General features: G+C 41.8%; 1 protein-coding gene across 2 annotated transcripts in view; it reads right to left on the bottom strand.

Moving 5' to 3' along the window:
- Positions 1-17,170, bottom strand: part of METTL24 (methyltransferase like 24) — a 112,031-nt gene extending 94,861 nt beyond the window's left edge. Inside the window, exon 1 of one of the 2 annotated variants that reach the window (XM_032650626.1) lies at positions 16,853-17,170. In XM_032650626.1, the coding sequence (XP_032506517.1) occupies positions 16,853-17,170 (318 nt within the window). The remainder of the gene's footprint in view (positions 1-16,852) is intronic. The other variant, XM_032650627.1, reaches the window with a different exon arrangement.
- Positions 17,171-17,461: the final 291 nt, after the last annotated feature.

The raw sequence follows: 17,461 nt of genomic DNA, 5'->3' as shown, positions 1-17,461 counted from the left end.
CACAACAGTGAGAGGCCCGCGTAACGCATAAAAAAAAAAAAAAAAAAAAAAAAAACCTTAAAGAGAACTTTTGCTCTGTTTTTCCTATTAGGTTAATGACTTGACCAAACATATGTGCCTTTATTTTAATTATCAGCATCCTGGCTTGCCTATATTTTTAAAATAACAAATTATACATAGAGATAGTACTCATAACAAGGAAGGATACAATGTTGTATGTGTTAAACAGGCTCTGATCTGTGCTGGTGGTTTGCTTTTATAAGTAAGAACATTCTCTGTCCAGGAGGAAGGCCTAGGCACTCAGATTTTCCAAAACAATTCTCTGTATCCAGGGTACCCAAAGAAATTCAAGCACTTCAGTTTCAAAACACAGGCGCTGTCTGCTCCTGATTGAGGTTAATGTCCTCTAAGTGCACATTAGTTAAATAAGCCATTTTTTACTATTTCTGTACAAAATGAATATTCACTATTCAAAAGAACATTACCTATCATAATTATATAATCAGTTCAAATTTGTTCTTAAGTAATGTAAGGCATGCTTGAAAATTCCAACCTGATAAAATAGCTAAAAGTAAGCTTTAAAATACATTATTTGGGGCTTCCCTGGTGGCGCGGTGGTTGAGAGTCCGCCTGCCGATGCAGGGGACATGGGTTCATGCCCGGGTCCGGGAAGATCCCACATGCCGCGGAGCAGCTGGGCCCGAGAGCCATGGCCGCTGAGCCTACGTGTCCAGAGCCTGTGCTCCGCAATGGGAGAGGCCACAACAGTGAGAGGCCCGTGTACCGCAAAAAGAAAAAAAAAAAGTTATAATACATTATTTGACTTGGAAAATATCTAAGAAGTCTTTGTATCAAACTTAACATCTACAATAGTCAACTATTTTTCTGAGATCCAGACTTCAGCATGGAGGTAGCCATAGTATATAGTAGAAACAATACTAAATATGACCTCAGCCAACTTGGGTTATAATCTCTATTTACCTTGAACTAATTATTTAAACAGATTCTTTCTTGGTGGAATGGAAATAACAGCCATCTCACTTATAAAGCTACTATGAGAGCCACTTGGGGTAACATCAGAGCAAGCCTTTGGAAGGTGGGGAGAGTTGTATAAAAGCAAGGTATTGGTATAACTGCTGTTCCCTTTAACACAAATGCCCTCCAAAATGTATAAGATGCTCCCTGCACACAAGTCATTATGAATGAGGTGACAAGGGTCCTGTGGGTGAAAGTGAGAAAAAGAAAGAGCCAAGGTAAATGAAGTCCTAAGCAGAAGAACTCACTCCTAGAAGAGGTGCAGTGGGCTGACCCGTGCTTGGCCACCTCTCTTGACAAACCCCCGGTGCTCTGGGTCAGAGCTCTGCACAAAAAAACTGATGCACTAGGAGGCCAGCAAGCTCACAGTGATGGCAGCTTCAGCTTCCCCCTTATCTGGCAAACAGCCGGCTCCTGGATTCCTAATGTACGGCTGCTTGTGTCTGATTCTGCAATGCTCTGCCACGCCTGGGGAGCTGATGGGAGAGTGAGCACCATGCAGTTCACCAGTAGCCAAGTGACCACTCCTGAGAGGCCAAGCCAGGTACTTCCTAGAGAAGCAAGCACATGGACTCTGCCCTTCTGTTGAGCACACCCATGCCAATTAGTGAGCACCATCAGGCTGGGGTCCCAGGGCTCTCTCACAGTTAATTTACCTTTATCCAGACAGAGCAAAGCATGTGGTTTCACACCTGCCATTCATTCCATGGGCTTCTGAGAATTTTTTTTAACTGAGATATAATTCACACATCCTAAAATTTACCATTTTTAAGTGAACAATTAAGTGGCTTTTAAATATATACACGGATTAGGCAACCATCACCACTAATTCCATAATATTTTCATCACCGCAAAAAAAAAAAAAAACAATTTCCAGTAGCAGCCGTTTCACATTCCCCTCTTCCCCCAGCCCCTTAGCAAACACTAATCTACTCCTGTCTCTATAGGTTGGCCTATTCTGGTTATTTCATTAAAATGGAGTGATACAACATGTGGCCTTTTGTGACTATTTTCTCTCACTTATCATGTTTTCAAGGTTCATCCACATCATAGCACGTATCAGGACTTCATGCTTTTTATAGGTGAATAATATTCCATCATACAGATATACCACATTTTGTGAATGTATTCATCATTTAATGGAAATCTGGGTTGCTTCCAACTTATGGCTATCATGAATAGTGATGCTGTAAACATTGATTTATACTATTCATACAAGTTTTGTGCAAACATGTTTTCAATTCTCTTGGGTATGTTCCTAGATGTGCCATTTCTGGGCACTCCTGAACCCTAAAGTTCATGTTAGCACCCTCTATCTAAACTAATTTCCATGGCAGACAGAAGGAAATATAGTTCACCAGGGATCCCAAAAGCCAAAGGAAGTAATGAAGACACGTATGAAGGAAAAAGGAAGTTCTGCATGAAGCAGCATATTACTGTTCCCAAAATGTCACTAGTAATATGTTTCCCCTATATCACAAAACAGCAGTAGCCACAGCCAGGATGAGGGGACCAGCACTGGACCTAAGCTGACACAATCAACAGGTAATGAGTGCTTACTACATACATCCAAGGCACTGGCTGAGCACATTATACAGACTGTCTAATAGTAGAGAGGATGTAGGAAACATGATTTTTGTTGTTGTTGTTGCTGTTGTTTTGTGGTATGCGGGCCTCTCACTGTTGTGGCCTCTCTCATTGTGGAGCACAGGCTCCGGACGCGCAGGCTCAGCGGCCATGGCTCACGGGCCCAGCCACTCCGCGGCATGTGGGATCTTCCCAGACTGGGGCACGAATTCGTGTCCCCTGCATCGGCAGGTGGACTCTCAACCACTGTGCCACCAGGGAAGCCCAGGAAACATGATTTTTAAACACAAACACTGATTGCAACCAATTCTGCTTTCCTGCCAGAGTGGTATAATTCATCTCTATGCCAGGCCTGGAAGGAGAGGAGAAAACTAAACTGCCTGAGTAAGAAAATGACATGCATTTGGGATTTGTTTGCTGTAAGTTCAAGAGAATAGGATGGGAAAAGATGGTCTGAAGGCTTGAAAAATGGAAGAAAGGGACTGATGTGTAGATAAGAGAAGGCAGGATCAATGGTATAGGAGCCTAAGAAGAAAAGACAGCCAATAAGAAATTCCCAATGGGCAAGAAATCTTTAATCAATTTTAAGTTGAATTTGTTTGGAACTTCACTGACATCTCTATTACCCTGAGACCTTCACTAATGCCTGCATCATTCTGGGGGATAAAAGAAGTGGGCAGAGCAGAACAGAGAGACAGCAGTGGCCAGAGGTAAAACACTGAGCTAGGAGAGTGATCAGAAAATGTAAGCCCCAGATATTATCAGAACATTGAGGGGAGGAAAGGTACTGGACCTCTCACAGCACACGGCTCAAACCATTTTAAGTAGTAAACAGAGTGAACCCAGAAGCTGGAAAAAATATGGTCATCTGACTGTCACAATATAATCTCAACAAATCTACATGTGTGTTAGAATAGGTGGGTAACAGGCAGTAGTAAGCAAACACCAGGATTTAAACCATTTTAACATTCACTGCATGGCAGTGGTCTGAAAACAAAGACCTTGGATAACTATGATGACATTCCCATGAATGGTTACAGAGGACCAAAACATATTCTCAGTATCCCTGTTGGAAGCCTAGGACCATTCTTCTCATGTAGAGGATGGCAAAACTCTAGCACAAGAGTCTCGTGGACTCGACTGAGGCAAATGTAGGTTGCCCTGATGCTATTTCCACAGCAGGGGTTGGCAAATGTTTTCTGTAAAGAGTCAGATAGTAAATATTTTAGACCTTGCGAGCCAAGAGGCAAAATCAAGGATATTAAGTAGATTCTTACATAATGAGAAGATAAATTTCTACATTTTTATTGATAAAATTCAACATATAATAAAAATTGTGCAGAATGTTTTGTAACATAGATATACTATATTACTTTTGGATAGTATTTTGCTCATTGGGGTTCAAAGTCAGTGTTTCCTAACATCAAGTCAACTGCAAATGTTTACCTATAAAAACCATTCTTTACTCATGGGCCATACAAAAACAGGTACAGGCTGGATGTGGCTTCAAATCTCTGTAGTATAGTCACTGCTGTCTGAAGCAAAGTCAAGACTGGGAGCTCTGTTCCAAGAGTCTGGGGTGTAAAACCCTGACTCAGAAATTAGAGATCTGGAGGGGGCTTTAGAAAAGCTCTTGAAAGATCCAAATGTTCCTCAAACACATTGGTCTAGTACCCCAGCGGATTGAAATAACCGTTTTTTAGCCCTATTTACTAAGCACCTGCTTTGTGCTGATAGTCTCTGGGGATAGAGTGGTGAGCAGAACAGATGAGCCCCCTACCTTCATAGGAGATGAGACTGCAAACAAGAATTAGAGAAGGAAAAAATATCAGAGAGTGGGAATGCCATAGAGAAAATGAGAAGGTATTAGAAGAACAACTGGGATAGGGAGCTACCTTGGATAAAGTAGTTTAGTAAGGAGTTCCTTTTCCTCGACATTCTTATCAATCTTTGTTTTATCAGACATTTTGCACTGTTCCAATATGACTGGGGGTGAAAATAATCCCACTGTGTTTTGATTTGCTTATTCTGCTTATTGGTAGGATTTATCATCTCTCTGCACTCACACTCTCTTTCCATATTATAATTATATTATATTATATTGTTATTTGATAGTTATATATGTGTTATATATATATGTCTTCCAGGTTCCCTCTTCTGTTAACTCCTAGTTAATGTCCTGTTTGTTTTACTGTTCAGTTGTTTATCTTTTTTTCTTATTGCTTTGTTGGGTTTTTTTAAACTTTGCAATATCAATCCTTTATTTGTGATATGCATTGCAGATATCCTCTCCCAGCCTATGACTTGCCTTTTAACTCTGTGGTGTCTTTTGTTTACATGAAGATTTTAATTTTCAGCTGGTAAATGATCTATTTGACGTGAGACTTGGTTGTTGGCTGCCCATTTCATTGGGCAAATTGAAAGAGTCACGGATTGTGAGTTTAAACCTTCATCCCATCCCTTTTAGTTATGTCTTACTCACATTTATTAATGTCTCTAGCCTCAGCTCCCTCATCTGAAAAATAAGGACAATTCCTACCTTGCAGATTTTTGTGAGAACTGAGTGAAAGAACACTAGCATTGGGCTTCCCTGGTGGCGCAGTGGTTGAGAGTCCGCCTGCCGATGCAGGGGACACGGGTTCGTGCCCCGGTCCGGGAAGATCCCACATGCCGCGGAGCAGCTGGGCCCATGAGTCATGGCCGCTGAGCCTGCGTGTCTGGAGCCTGTGCTCCGCAATGGGAGAGGCCACAACAGTGAGAGGCCCAGGCCCACATACCGCAAATAAATAAATAAATAAATAAATAAATAAATATAATAAAATGCATACAAAGTACCAAGTAGAATAATATGCACTTAATTATTAGACTAAAATGTGGAAGACAGAACCAGAAAAACAGTTTAGCAATTAGCTCTTTCACCCACAATTACTCCAGTGGCCCCTCCTGAACTAAAGAAGCAGCAGAGTTACAGTAAGTGGCAGTTAATAGGAGATTTGTAAACATTCTTTTGAGTGAAAATTGTATTTTGAAAGCTTGGAAACACATTTTATACAGTCAACCCTAATATGGACCAAAATTATTTAACAGAGCAATATTGTAAAAGATATTTGTAATTGGATTTAAGAGAAAAAAAATCACAACCTTATATGAAAAAGTAAGTCTTAACAATTTTATAATAAATGAGTTACATGAGGAATAAGTTTATAATAAAAATGCTAACAAAAATTTAATATTTACTTTAGCTTTTATTTAAGATTAAAAATATTCCAGCACCTCTGATGGCTCAGCATATTATATATGCTTTAAATTTCAAGAATAATAAAAGAAGTATTAAAAATTCCAATGAATATTGTTCTTTACACCACACAGACACACGTGCCTATACCTTTTTGAGATTCAGGGGCTAGTGTCACAGCCAGCAATATGAGGCTGAACAGAGACAATCTTCATTTACAGGACTATTTCCATAGGCCAGGTGTTTTCACCTACTCACTCTCCTTTAACCTTCATGAGTTAAGTACTACTACATTTTTACAGAGGAGGAAACTAAAGTTCAGACAGGGTATGCCACTTGTCCACAACCAGTAAGTAGGGGAGCAGAATTTAAACTTCTGACCTCAAGTGTAAAATTACGAGCCCATCTTAGAGGTGAGGATGCATCATAATGAAGTGTTTTCATGACATTTCCAAATACAAGTAAATAAGTCTCCTAGGATCTCACGCGTTACTTGGCTTCTCTATATTCTACCCCAAAAATTGCTGAAAGAAGAGGCCTGCTTCCATATGTGACTGAATCCCTCTGCACTCAATGGGCATGTGTTTTGTTAATTAGGGTTTTTGTTTTGGTTTGGTTTGGTTTTTTGCTGTACGCGGGCCTCACTGCCATGACCTCTCCCGTTGTGGAGCGCAGGCTCCAGACGCTCAGGCTCAGTGGCCATGGCTCACGGGCCCAGCCACTCCGCAGCATATGGGATCTTCCCAGACCGGGGCACGAACCCGCGTCCCCTGCATCGGAAGGCGGACTCTCAACCACTGCGCCACCAGGGAAGCCCTAATTAGGATTTTAAATTGATTTGTTGTGCTGCACTCAAAGTAGACGGAAAATAAACTAAAAATACTGTTGTCATTGTGCGCAATAGCAAACACTATACAACACGAATACTGCCTCTGATTTGTGGCCAGATTCTGAAAACAAGCTTGGAAGTCTTTCAGCTTGCTCTAACTAAAAATGAGTAAGCGATCGCCATGAAGATGCATTTAAACATGGAGTTTGATTCATCTCACCAGAGGCCTTCGGTTCATTTACACTCATGGCTTTATTTATTCAAATAACTTGCCCTTTTTCTCCGCAGAACTGCAGACCATCATCCCATCATTGCTCTGCACAAAGAATCTAACATAAACACGTCAACGAGAATCACTGTACTTAACAAACTCCAGGACATGCCACAGCACTGTTTATAAGATGTAAATCGCGTCTTGTTTTATTTCACTGTTCTGCTAAATTCAGATGTCTGCTTCATTTTAGATCTACATCCCCTGAAAAGAGCCTCGCATGCTTTATTCAATACTGCCAAATGTGCAGATTCAGTGAGGCACTGGAAATGGCAAGCACGAAACATGACCTAGACGATGTCCATTTAGATACGGATGATTGAAGTGTTACCATAGTGTGGTGACCGTAAGTGCTGCTCACCAAACAGTTCCTGTCTCTGACTTCTGAGCATGGCAGACCTCTGGCCTCCTGCACTGGGTAAGGCCCAGCAAACAGCTCTGGTCATTGGATTGTGAGCAGGAGTGTTATATCTGGCTTCTGGCCAGGGCATTTAACAATGCCACGCAAGACTCTCTAGAGCACTCACTGCTCTGCCGAGGTGACAGGCAATGTTCCAGACTGGGGTCCAGAGAGAGGATGAAGACAGCATAGAGCAGCACCCCACACCTGCCAACCAGCAATGGATACGCAGCATAAGCAAGACAAACCTTTGTTGGTAAGAGCCCTGAGATTTAAGGGTTGTTTGTGATCACAGCATAAACTGGCCTCCCCCTGCCCCATACCCTAGACAAATGGTGCCGTGAAAAAGGACTTGGTGTTTCTAGTGATAAGTCAGCAGATTTGTATGATTTAGTATCTGGTGCTAAATGTTATTATCTTCTCAGGGAAAGGTCCCTTAGCCCATAGTTCACTTGGACCCCAATCATGATGTTCCAAAATCTGAATTAAATAGAGCAAGCAAAATTGAAGAGGGAAAGCTACAGCTGTAAGCTTCCAAACTGCCAACTCTAATTTATTGATCTGCCAAGGTTCTTGGTTGTAAACAACAGAAACCACTCTGGCTAGTTAAGTAGAAAAGGAATTAATTAAAGATTTATTAGCTTACAGAATCTCAAGGGCAGGAGGAACACCACCGTGGACACCAGTGTAGACCGCACTACCCCACCACTGGGCACTGACACCATGGCTCATTTCACCACCCTAGGCACTGGATGCCTCTGCTAGAACCTGGAGCTCTGTGATCCTTGTGCTGAAGCTTGCTTCTTCAAATCTCTGAAGTACAATCCAAACTCTCATGCAGGTGTATGGGAATGGTAAAGCCCAGGTCACAAGAATGCCCTTTAGGGCCAAGGAAATTTATTTTTTACCTTTTTCTTAGAAAGGTGGAGAATTCCTCAAACACAGGAAGGGAATCCAAAGGTGTGGCCAAAAAAGAATGATAAATACCCATTACACCTTTGGTAATGGGTAATACGGATAACTAACATACTCAATACTCATTTTAGTCCATAATCAAGCTCCGAGAGCTGTCCTGGTTTCTGCAGCTCTTTCTTCAGTTCTACCCTAGTACCCTTCCGATGAATCCGTTTTTACTAGTTTCAGTTGGGTTCTGTCACTTGCAACCTAGAGAGTCCTGATACAGAAGTAATCATATGTTAAAGAATCCCAAACCAACCAGTTGCAAAAAGGGCTATAAATATTCAGATGCTCTGAAGAATTTTTCAGATCTTTTTTGCAAAGTAACTTTCTGAACTGACAGACAAAAAATCAAAGAACATAAAACTCTAATAACTTTGGTTTGAGAACCCTAATGGGGATCACGGGATAAATACTGATTATATTTACCTTCTCCACAAAAGTCCTCACAAATAACGTTTTACTTCAAAAGAAGGGACTTCCCTGGTGGTCCAGTGGTTAAGACTCTGCTTACAATGCAGGGGGCGCCGGTTTGATCCCTGGTTGGGGAACTAAGATCCCACATGCCACGTGGCACGGCCAAAAATATATATATTGCCTAAGTATAGATCTTGTGTATATATACCAAACTGAATAAAAAATCAGAAGTATGCACAAGGTACCAACTTATTGCTGAGTGCTACTTGGAAGTAAGGTTATCTTTAACAGTTTTAAATAGAGAAACAGTTAACCAATAAAGAAATACACACACACAGAGGCACAGAGGCTAAGCTCCGAGATTATTTTTTTTAAAGAAGACCTACACTCTATTTCCAGGTGCTCAGAAAGTCTCTCCTTTCTCTAAAAATGGCTCCCTGCACAGGGACAGGGGTTGCTGGGCTATTTGTGGCCTGTGGTTAGTGCTGGCTGACCCAAGGTGAGTATCTAAGAGACCAAGCCCAGGAGTTGAGGGAGGTGAGTCTTATTGTGGTGGCCCTGGAGGGAGAAGCCCAAGGAAAGCTAGGAATTCTAGAGTAACCTATTCTTTCTCTCCTCAACAGCATGATCATTTAACTCTTCCTCCAATTCAGTGGTAAATTCCGAAGTTTCAATACATTTATTTAATTCTTTTTTTTTTTTTTTTTTGCTTAAGCTAGGCCAGAGTCCATCTTTCTTGTTTATAACCAAAAGAATATTGTATTAACTAAGTACACTTCCCTATAATCTTACTCTCCCCAATAGCCAACTCTAGCCTTAGGTAACTCAACTCTCTTGACTAGGAATGACTTAAAAGGACCTTCAGCTTCTGTGTATTTAAGTATTTATGTGCCATGCTACCATTGAGCTTAGCAGCATTAACCTCGCTTGTCACTTTTTAGGAAAAACAATTGCAATTTTTTTTAAATAATAGTTTTAATTTATTTTTTTACATCTTTATTGGAATATAATTGCTTTACAATGGTGTGTTAGTTTCTGCTTTATAACAAGGTAAATCAGCTATACATATACATATATCCCCATATTTCCTCCCTCTTGCATCTCCCTCCCACCCTCCCTATCCCAACCTTCTAGGTGGTCACAAAGCACCGAGCTGATCTCCCTGTGCTATGTGGCTACTTCCCACTAGCTATCTATTTTACGTTTGGTAGTGTATATATGTCCATGCCACTCTCTCACTTCGTCCCAGCTTACCCTTCCCCTCCCCGTGTGCTCAAGTCCATTCTCTATGTCTGCGTCTTTATTCCTGTCCTGCCCCTAGGTTCTTCAGAACCTTTTTTTTTTTTAGATTCCATATATACGTGTTAGCATATGGTATTTGTTTTTCTCTTGCTGACTTACTTCACTCTATATGACAGTCTCTAGGTCCATCCACCTCACTGCAAATAACTCACTTTCATTTCTTTTTATGGCTGAGTAATATTCCATTGAATATATGTCCCACATCTTTTTTATCCATTCATCTGGACAATTGCAAATTTTGACATCTGGCTCAGAGGTTGAAACTTCAAATGCCTTCACAGATCAGATACATAATATAAAGGGAGACAGTGCTGAACTGGACTCCACTGGACATTATATGTCGTATCTGAAGATATTTACGTTTAGATACTTAAAAACACCGTGTGGCTCAAACAAAATTCTTCACAGGTCCAATTTACCTCCCTGAGCCATAAACTAACAAGCCACCTTGCTATTAGTTTAAATTACATGTGGTCCTAGACTAGAAGGCTAAAACTCAATTTTGTTCCAATCATTCGAGCAGAATAAAAATGCTTCTTGGACAGCAAATTTTCCCACCCTGTTTTAGCAGAAAACTCTACAGGTCATTAATGGGATTGATGTGAGGTATCTAAGAGGACTCAGGGGCTGCTTTTAGAGAAGCTTATCAACGCTAGCATCTCATGGTAAATGAAGCAGGCACCTGTTACTTTCTATGAATCACAGAATAAAGAGCCAAACTCCTTATAAGGACTCCAAAGGTGTCATAACACAGATGGAAAAAAATCAAATGTCTATCACTCTTAACAGTCTCCAGTTTAACTACACAGCTCTGATTCTCTTCACAGACCAAAAATGAAATCCAATTCGAGAAAACCAATAAGGCTTTCTGTTCCTTGGAGAAAATGAACTGGACAAATTGCACACAAAAAAACCTAAAATCTCCACCACCGATTGCTGAAAACAGTGGGGCCTCCATTAGCAGTTTCTTTGCCCACAGAATGCTCTCTGAGGAACTGCGGGGTTTGGAAGGAGTGCAGAAGCCTATTCTCCACCTACAGCACATCAAAGTTTTCATCAGAACCTGCTTTTCTTTGCAAAACTAAGCAACTGCTCTTTCACACCCACATATTGCTGGAGCACATTCAATTACCCTCAACGACTGTTTAAAATGAAAATGCTTTGCCTCCTGAGGACAATGTGAGAGGATTAATGAATGTTGTTCTTGAAGGACAAAAGTGTAGGGATACAGCAGAAACCTAAGTAGCTGGAAACTACTGCTTGTATTTTACAAGCAATTCAAACCTACCTTCAAGTATTTTGTAAAGAAGAATAATGTTTAAGGCAGTTGGATATATCAAGGGGCATACTATGCCATTTTTCCTCCTTCTTCTTGATGACAATCATGGAATTAGAAAACTAAGAGGATAACAAGAAGTGATAAAGACAGACTAACTTTTGCCATATGGTTTTTCAGGAGAAGAGGAAACAGCACTTTTTTTCCCCTGACACATTGTTCCAAAGGATCTGTAACTAACAAACCAAGCCAGCACATTGCTGGGTTCTGTAGGCCTGTGACTCAGAAGTCACTTTTCAACCCAACATATTAAATGTCAAGCAAAATACATCCGATAAGAGAGAAGAAAATTTCTTCAGGAAGCTTGTCTCCTGTAATGAATACTAATGAAACAAAATTCATATTTTAAGGCAATACGAGAAAAATTTAAATGTAAGATTCTTTTCTCTGCCTGTTTGGACCTCCTCCCTTCCTTCCAGCGTGCACTGTGCATCTGCATTATGCATTAACCAGACCACCCCAATGGCAGAAATACCCGCTTAACCATAAAGATCAATTTTTCTTCTTCTGGAGCCAGCCATGTAATTCCTTAGAAGTTAAACTTCCTTTCTCAATCCTGTAAAAGGTCACGATGACCCACCACTCACCTTATACATGCAGACTTTTTGGTGAACTTTATGTACAATGTTAATATATCATTTCCCTAAAAGATAGCAACTGGTACAGAACAGACTGGGTCAGATGACCTGGGGAGATATTGGGCCTCAACTAATGTAAATTCTTAGCTTAAATACTTACTTAGGACCTTATGAATGTTACTAGCTATATTACTTGTAGTCTGCCTATTTTACAAAGATAATTGTTTCTTGTACTGCCAAATGTGTGATGGAGCCTCCAATAAAATGAATGATGATTAGGCAACTTGAAACGAATGACCAAATATATAGTCCTGTAAGATCACAGATTGTAATAGTGTAACTCTAGATATAAGAAAAAGCAACAGGCAAGCATTTCCTAGACTATAACAGACTAGTAAGACAAGTGGTCCAGAGGCTTTTGACTATTGTTAACAGGGTCTACTCTAGTAACAGCATGTTGAATAGCCTATCAATGAAATCCTTGATTGACCTGGGAATGTGCATTCCTAGTGCTGTGAGACAAATTGATCACGAAATGCCTCCCAAACTTAGGTCAAAATTAAGACCAAAAGGGAGGGGATTGTAAAATAAAGAATGTTGCCCACCATCTAGTTCTACAAGAATCAAGTTATCAGCCACTGCAGTCACTGACCTACAATACACCCTGAGAAAGGAATTCTGGGCAAAATCAGGATGAGGCACTGTGCTCTGAGAAAACCGGCAGAATAGGCCTTCAGATAGATATTTTCAGGAGAAAATTCAAGAACACAGTTTCTTTCATCTTCCCATACTTAGAAAAGCACTAAAACCATTAACTAAGATATCTGTTCCTTACGAATAATAGTAACCCTCCACCAAGCTGTGTGCTTGATTGCACTTAGCCCTTCTCTAAAATCACTTATATACTGGCCTCTCCCTTTACCTCTTTGGAACAGTTCTCAGAGCTCTCTGAGAGACTGTCTCCTGGGTTATAATCCTCAGTATGGCTCAAATAAAATTTTCCATTTCTTTCTTAGATAGACCACTGATTAATTATTTTGTCAACAGTACTTCTCCTGTGCATATTAGACATATATTTTGCTGCTGTCTTTTAGGTGGATTGCCAACGTGTAAAAGAAACATCTACCCAAGATTGTAGAAAAAAGCATAAATCATGAAGACCATCATTAGTCCTCTATTAACGCCCCCTAGAATAACTTTACCCATGTAATCATAGTAAACGTCTGTTTAAGAAAGAAAAACCATAAAGAAACACAGACAGAAAATAGAGAGAAAGGAAAGGAATGAAATAGAATTATAGTGGTATTTGTAGGCTTAAAGCCTCTGTAATATACAAAAATATATGGGTTCCAGGGGAGTCCTAATCACATAAGACACTATTTATCCATCATGTCTCATTTGTCCTCAATTCATAATGCTGTAAGATTAGAACCCCTGATGTGAAAGAGGATTTACTGTTTAGAGCTATTTCTTTCTTTCTTAGCTTGGTGAAAGAAGGGGATGAGAAAAGAGGAAAAGAATTATACCAGAACTACACTTCACTTCTCTTTTTTATAATAGATTATTTTCTTTGAGAGAAGCATAAGCTATGATTAAAGTGGCAATATAATTGCTAAATTTTTGAGCCTCTAACACCTGCAAAGGAAGCACGTTGACAAGAAACACTCAGCAACCCAATTATTTCATGCAGGTTCTCATCCACCCAGAAAGCCATCCTCAAAATAGAATGGAACTTTTTCTCCTTCACCAATCTGGTAGGTGCCTACGGCAAAGTAACCAAGAACCTAAATAACATTATTTATCATTATCCTCAACAAACAAAATTTAAATAAAATAGGATCCAAGGAGTTTAACACACAGCTTCCAAACTTTAATTATATCAATTATTTAACTGTGCATTCAGTTTATATTACACCTTGTCTTGATGGGAGGCTAAAAAGGAAGAAGACTTGTTCCCCAAGAGATAAGGGACATTGCACTCTGTTCCCAGAAGTGGGAGAACAGATTAGATAACTGGTCTTTCCAGTTTTGAGGAACATTTTAATTCAACTGTGAAATAATGGAAAAATGAAATAAATTCAAGATTTCTACTATCTAGGAATTTGGGAACCTTAGAATGTATACCTTGAAAATAAGAAAATAAATAACTAAGTAGCTAGGGAAAAGAAAATCCAGGGAATTTTTTTTCTTTAAGAGGCTAAAAACTAAAACAATACTTTAAAAATAGTAATTTTTAATTGCTATTTTCACTCAATTCTTTCTTATATATTTTTAACCAAAGACACTTAGAGTTATACGTAATAGGTTGAAATAATAAGATTCTTATTTGTTTTACTTATTGGTGTCTTGGGAGTAAGCATTTACTAAGGGTCACTTTGGGAAATGTGATCCTTTCCATCACAAACAACTGTGCAGACAAAACATTCAATCTGAAATAGATTATTAGGTCAAAACACGTACAAAGCAACTCACAAATCAGAATGCACTTCTGTTGTCTCCCAAACTGGCAAAGATAAGCAAGGAAGTAGGAATGATGAGTAAAGGTTTCCAGGCCACGATCCTTGACCTGAATGTTCAAGGGTGGAAAGGGCATGAATCATAGGAAAGAAGGATGGGGGTAAAAGAATCAGTGTAAACCAAAGGAATATAAATAGGTTATAACAAATGACATTTAGCAAATGGCTGAGGCTAAAGACTTGGGACAGATTAGTGAAAATTAAAGCTACCATTATTGAATGCTTACAACATGTAAGGTTCGATGCAAATATTTCGTTTTTTGGGGGGGAGGAGTATAGTTGTTTTACAATGTTGTGTTACTTTCTACTGTACAGTGAAGTGAATCAGCCATATGAATATTTCTTTTTTTTTAATTTAATTTTAATAAAACTGAGCTCCAGGGCTCAGACTCAGATCTCTGTCTTTGTTAGCCACCCTCACTGCCCAGATGATCTCCTGCAGTCTCATGGCTTTAAAAGGTCCACTTGTACACTGATGACTCCCACACCTCTATCTTCAGCCTGGACATTTCCTCCACCTCCAGACTCATATGTCCAACTGCCTATTTGACATTTCCACATGGATGTCCAAAGGATATCTCAAATTCAGGATGTTTAAAACAAAACTCCTGATTTCCATCCACTCCACCGAAAACACAAAACTAAACAAACAAACAAAAAACCTACTCCTTTCTCATCTTCCTGCAAAATATATCCAATATTGGACCACTTCTCACACCTCCACTTCAACCATCCTATCTAAGCCACCACTGTCTCCTGCAGGAATCACTACAGCAGCCTCCTAAAGGAGGTGGACTTGAACTTGCTCTCCAGTAGCCCTCTGAGTCTATGCATTTCAAACCTTTCCACTTGTAGGACAGGCTCCAGTTATCGATTCTGTTATCTGAAGTGGAAACTGAGACTAATCATTTAAGAATGATTCTTGAACAGGTGAAACAGAAACAACGGAGGCTGAGAGCAGATGTGAAAGGGCAAGTGCAAGGTAGGATACTGAAGGTGCCAAGGATGGAACATTTGAGGACATCCAGAGGGACAAAAAAACCTGAACTCCTAAGAAATATCAAATCCTAGGTCAAAGGTCCCCTCCTGGTTAGCCTTTCTTGACTCCCCAGGCAGAGTTCAAGACCTTAAGTACAGCAATGGTCACAGTACTGGATGTCTGTGCTGTGTGCCTCCCCCACTAGACTCTGAGCTCATATTGTGTCCCCAGCACCTGATGCAGCACTGGGGACCTGGTAAGCCCTTGGCAAAAGAGTGTTGAAAAGCCCTTGGCAAAAGAGTGTTGAAAAGCCTTTAACAAAACATGGTATCATGGAAAGTGCGTTAGGAGCATGAAGAAGTGACTACATTCTTCTAGAAAAGCAAATTAGGACTTTACATAGGAAATGACATTTCAGATATATATACATATATATATATGAGTTTATCCAGGAAGATAACACTGATGGCCTAGACAGGGACAGCAGTGGTGTGGAAAGACAGAGGGCAAGGCTTGGAGAGGAAGTGAGGGAAAGGAAAACAGTAGTAGAAATTGGTGGACATGATATTGAAAAGTAAGGTAGAAGTTAAAGAAAGCAGCAGAGTCCAAGGAAGAGTTTTTCTTTCTTCCCAATAGTGGGGTGGTGGGGAAGCTGGAGGGATGCAGGGGGGATGTTTAAAAGAAAAGAGGGAAAGCAAGGCAAAGGACGTTGTTGGGGTTGATGGGTATAAAGACCAGGCAAGCTCATACCTGCAGTTCTTAATCTTTTCACTCCCAAATACCAAGTAAATTATGGACCTCCAAGAGGTGGATAGGAGGCCAGAGGCTTAACAATCAGAGGTTAAAATTGAGTAAGATAACGACTTAATGTGTGAGCCAAGAAGTTAATGAGGGAGTGAAACCAACACTGTTGGTGTTGTAAGAAAAAGCCGGGATATTACTACAGTCCTCCAAGTTCCAATTAACTTCCCATTAAGTGGTGCTGGGGGCTCGACTTCTCACCCCACGCCAAACAACCTGCCAAAGTCTGCGGTGGAATTCAAGGAAATTTCGACTAAGTGTACCTTCATCACCGCGATGAAGGTAGAATGGAAAAGCAATTCACAGTGGATACCCACCCAGCTTTGTCCAGGCCTCAAGGAGAAAACGGGGAGGGGCACAAAACATCCAACAAAACCACAATTCCTTTCTTTTCTTGGCCTTGTAAATCGCTCACGCCCTCCCTCCCCAAAAGATAAGCTCCTTGAGAGCAGGGCTTGGTCCTTCCCTCCTGGATGCCCGCATAGCAGGGGGCCTGGCACACAGTGGGCGCTCAGCAAATACTGGTTAAATAGTGAATAAGGGCTCTGTAGCGAGGACCGGGAGGGGGATCCGGGTCTAAGGCCCAAGACTGTATCTTTTGCAACTGACCTTACGGCGGGGAAGCCCGCGCGGAGGGCAGCAGCCCGGCTCCTGCGTCCCGCTCCCGCCGCCCCCCGGCGGCGCTCGGCGCCCGCTGCGCACGTACGTCACCTGCCTCCGGCTGGCACCGCGCCGCTGGGCTAGCGCGGGCGGTAGGGGCGGCTCGGGCGGCCGGGGGTCCGGGCCCAGCAGGCCGCTGCGGGCCGGGGGCTGGGCCCCGGCGCGCCGCAGCTCCGTGCAGAGCCGCAAGCCGAGCAGCAGAGCAGCGCCGAGCAGACAGCGGTGCAGGGCACCGCAGCCCCTTCCCGGTAGCCTCTCCCACGCCATGGCGGGCCGGGCCCGGGGCTGCGCTCCGCCGCCCGCACGCGCCGACCCGCAGCCCGGATGTGGCCCCTCGGGCCGAGCTGCCAACTGTGGCGACTCCCCCGCGGGCTGGGGCGCGGGCTCAGACCCGCCTCCCTTCCTCCGTCCAAGGAAGCCTCGGCGTAACCTTATCCAGCCCGGTCGAGAGCGCCCGGCTGGCAGGGGAGATGGACGACGGGCCAGGAGGGGTCCCGGCGGCGCAGGCGACGGCAGGCGGGTCGGCTAAGCCAGACTCCGGGCCCAGCCCCACCTTGA

The sequence above is a fragment of the Phocoena sinus genome, chromosome 12 (genome assembly GCF_008692025.1).
Source record: "Phocoena sinus isolate mPhoSin1 chromosome 12, mPhoSin1.pri, whole genome shotgun sequence".
Lineage (NCBI taxonomy): Eukaryota > Metazoa > Chordata > Mammalia > Artiodactyla > Phocoenidae > Phocoena > Phocoena sinus.
This window is presented reverse-complemented; position numbering and strand designations above follow the sequence as displayed.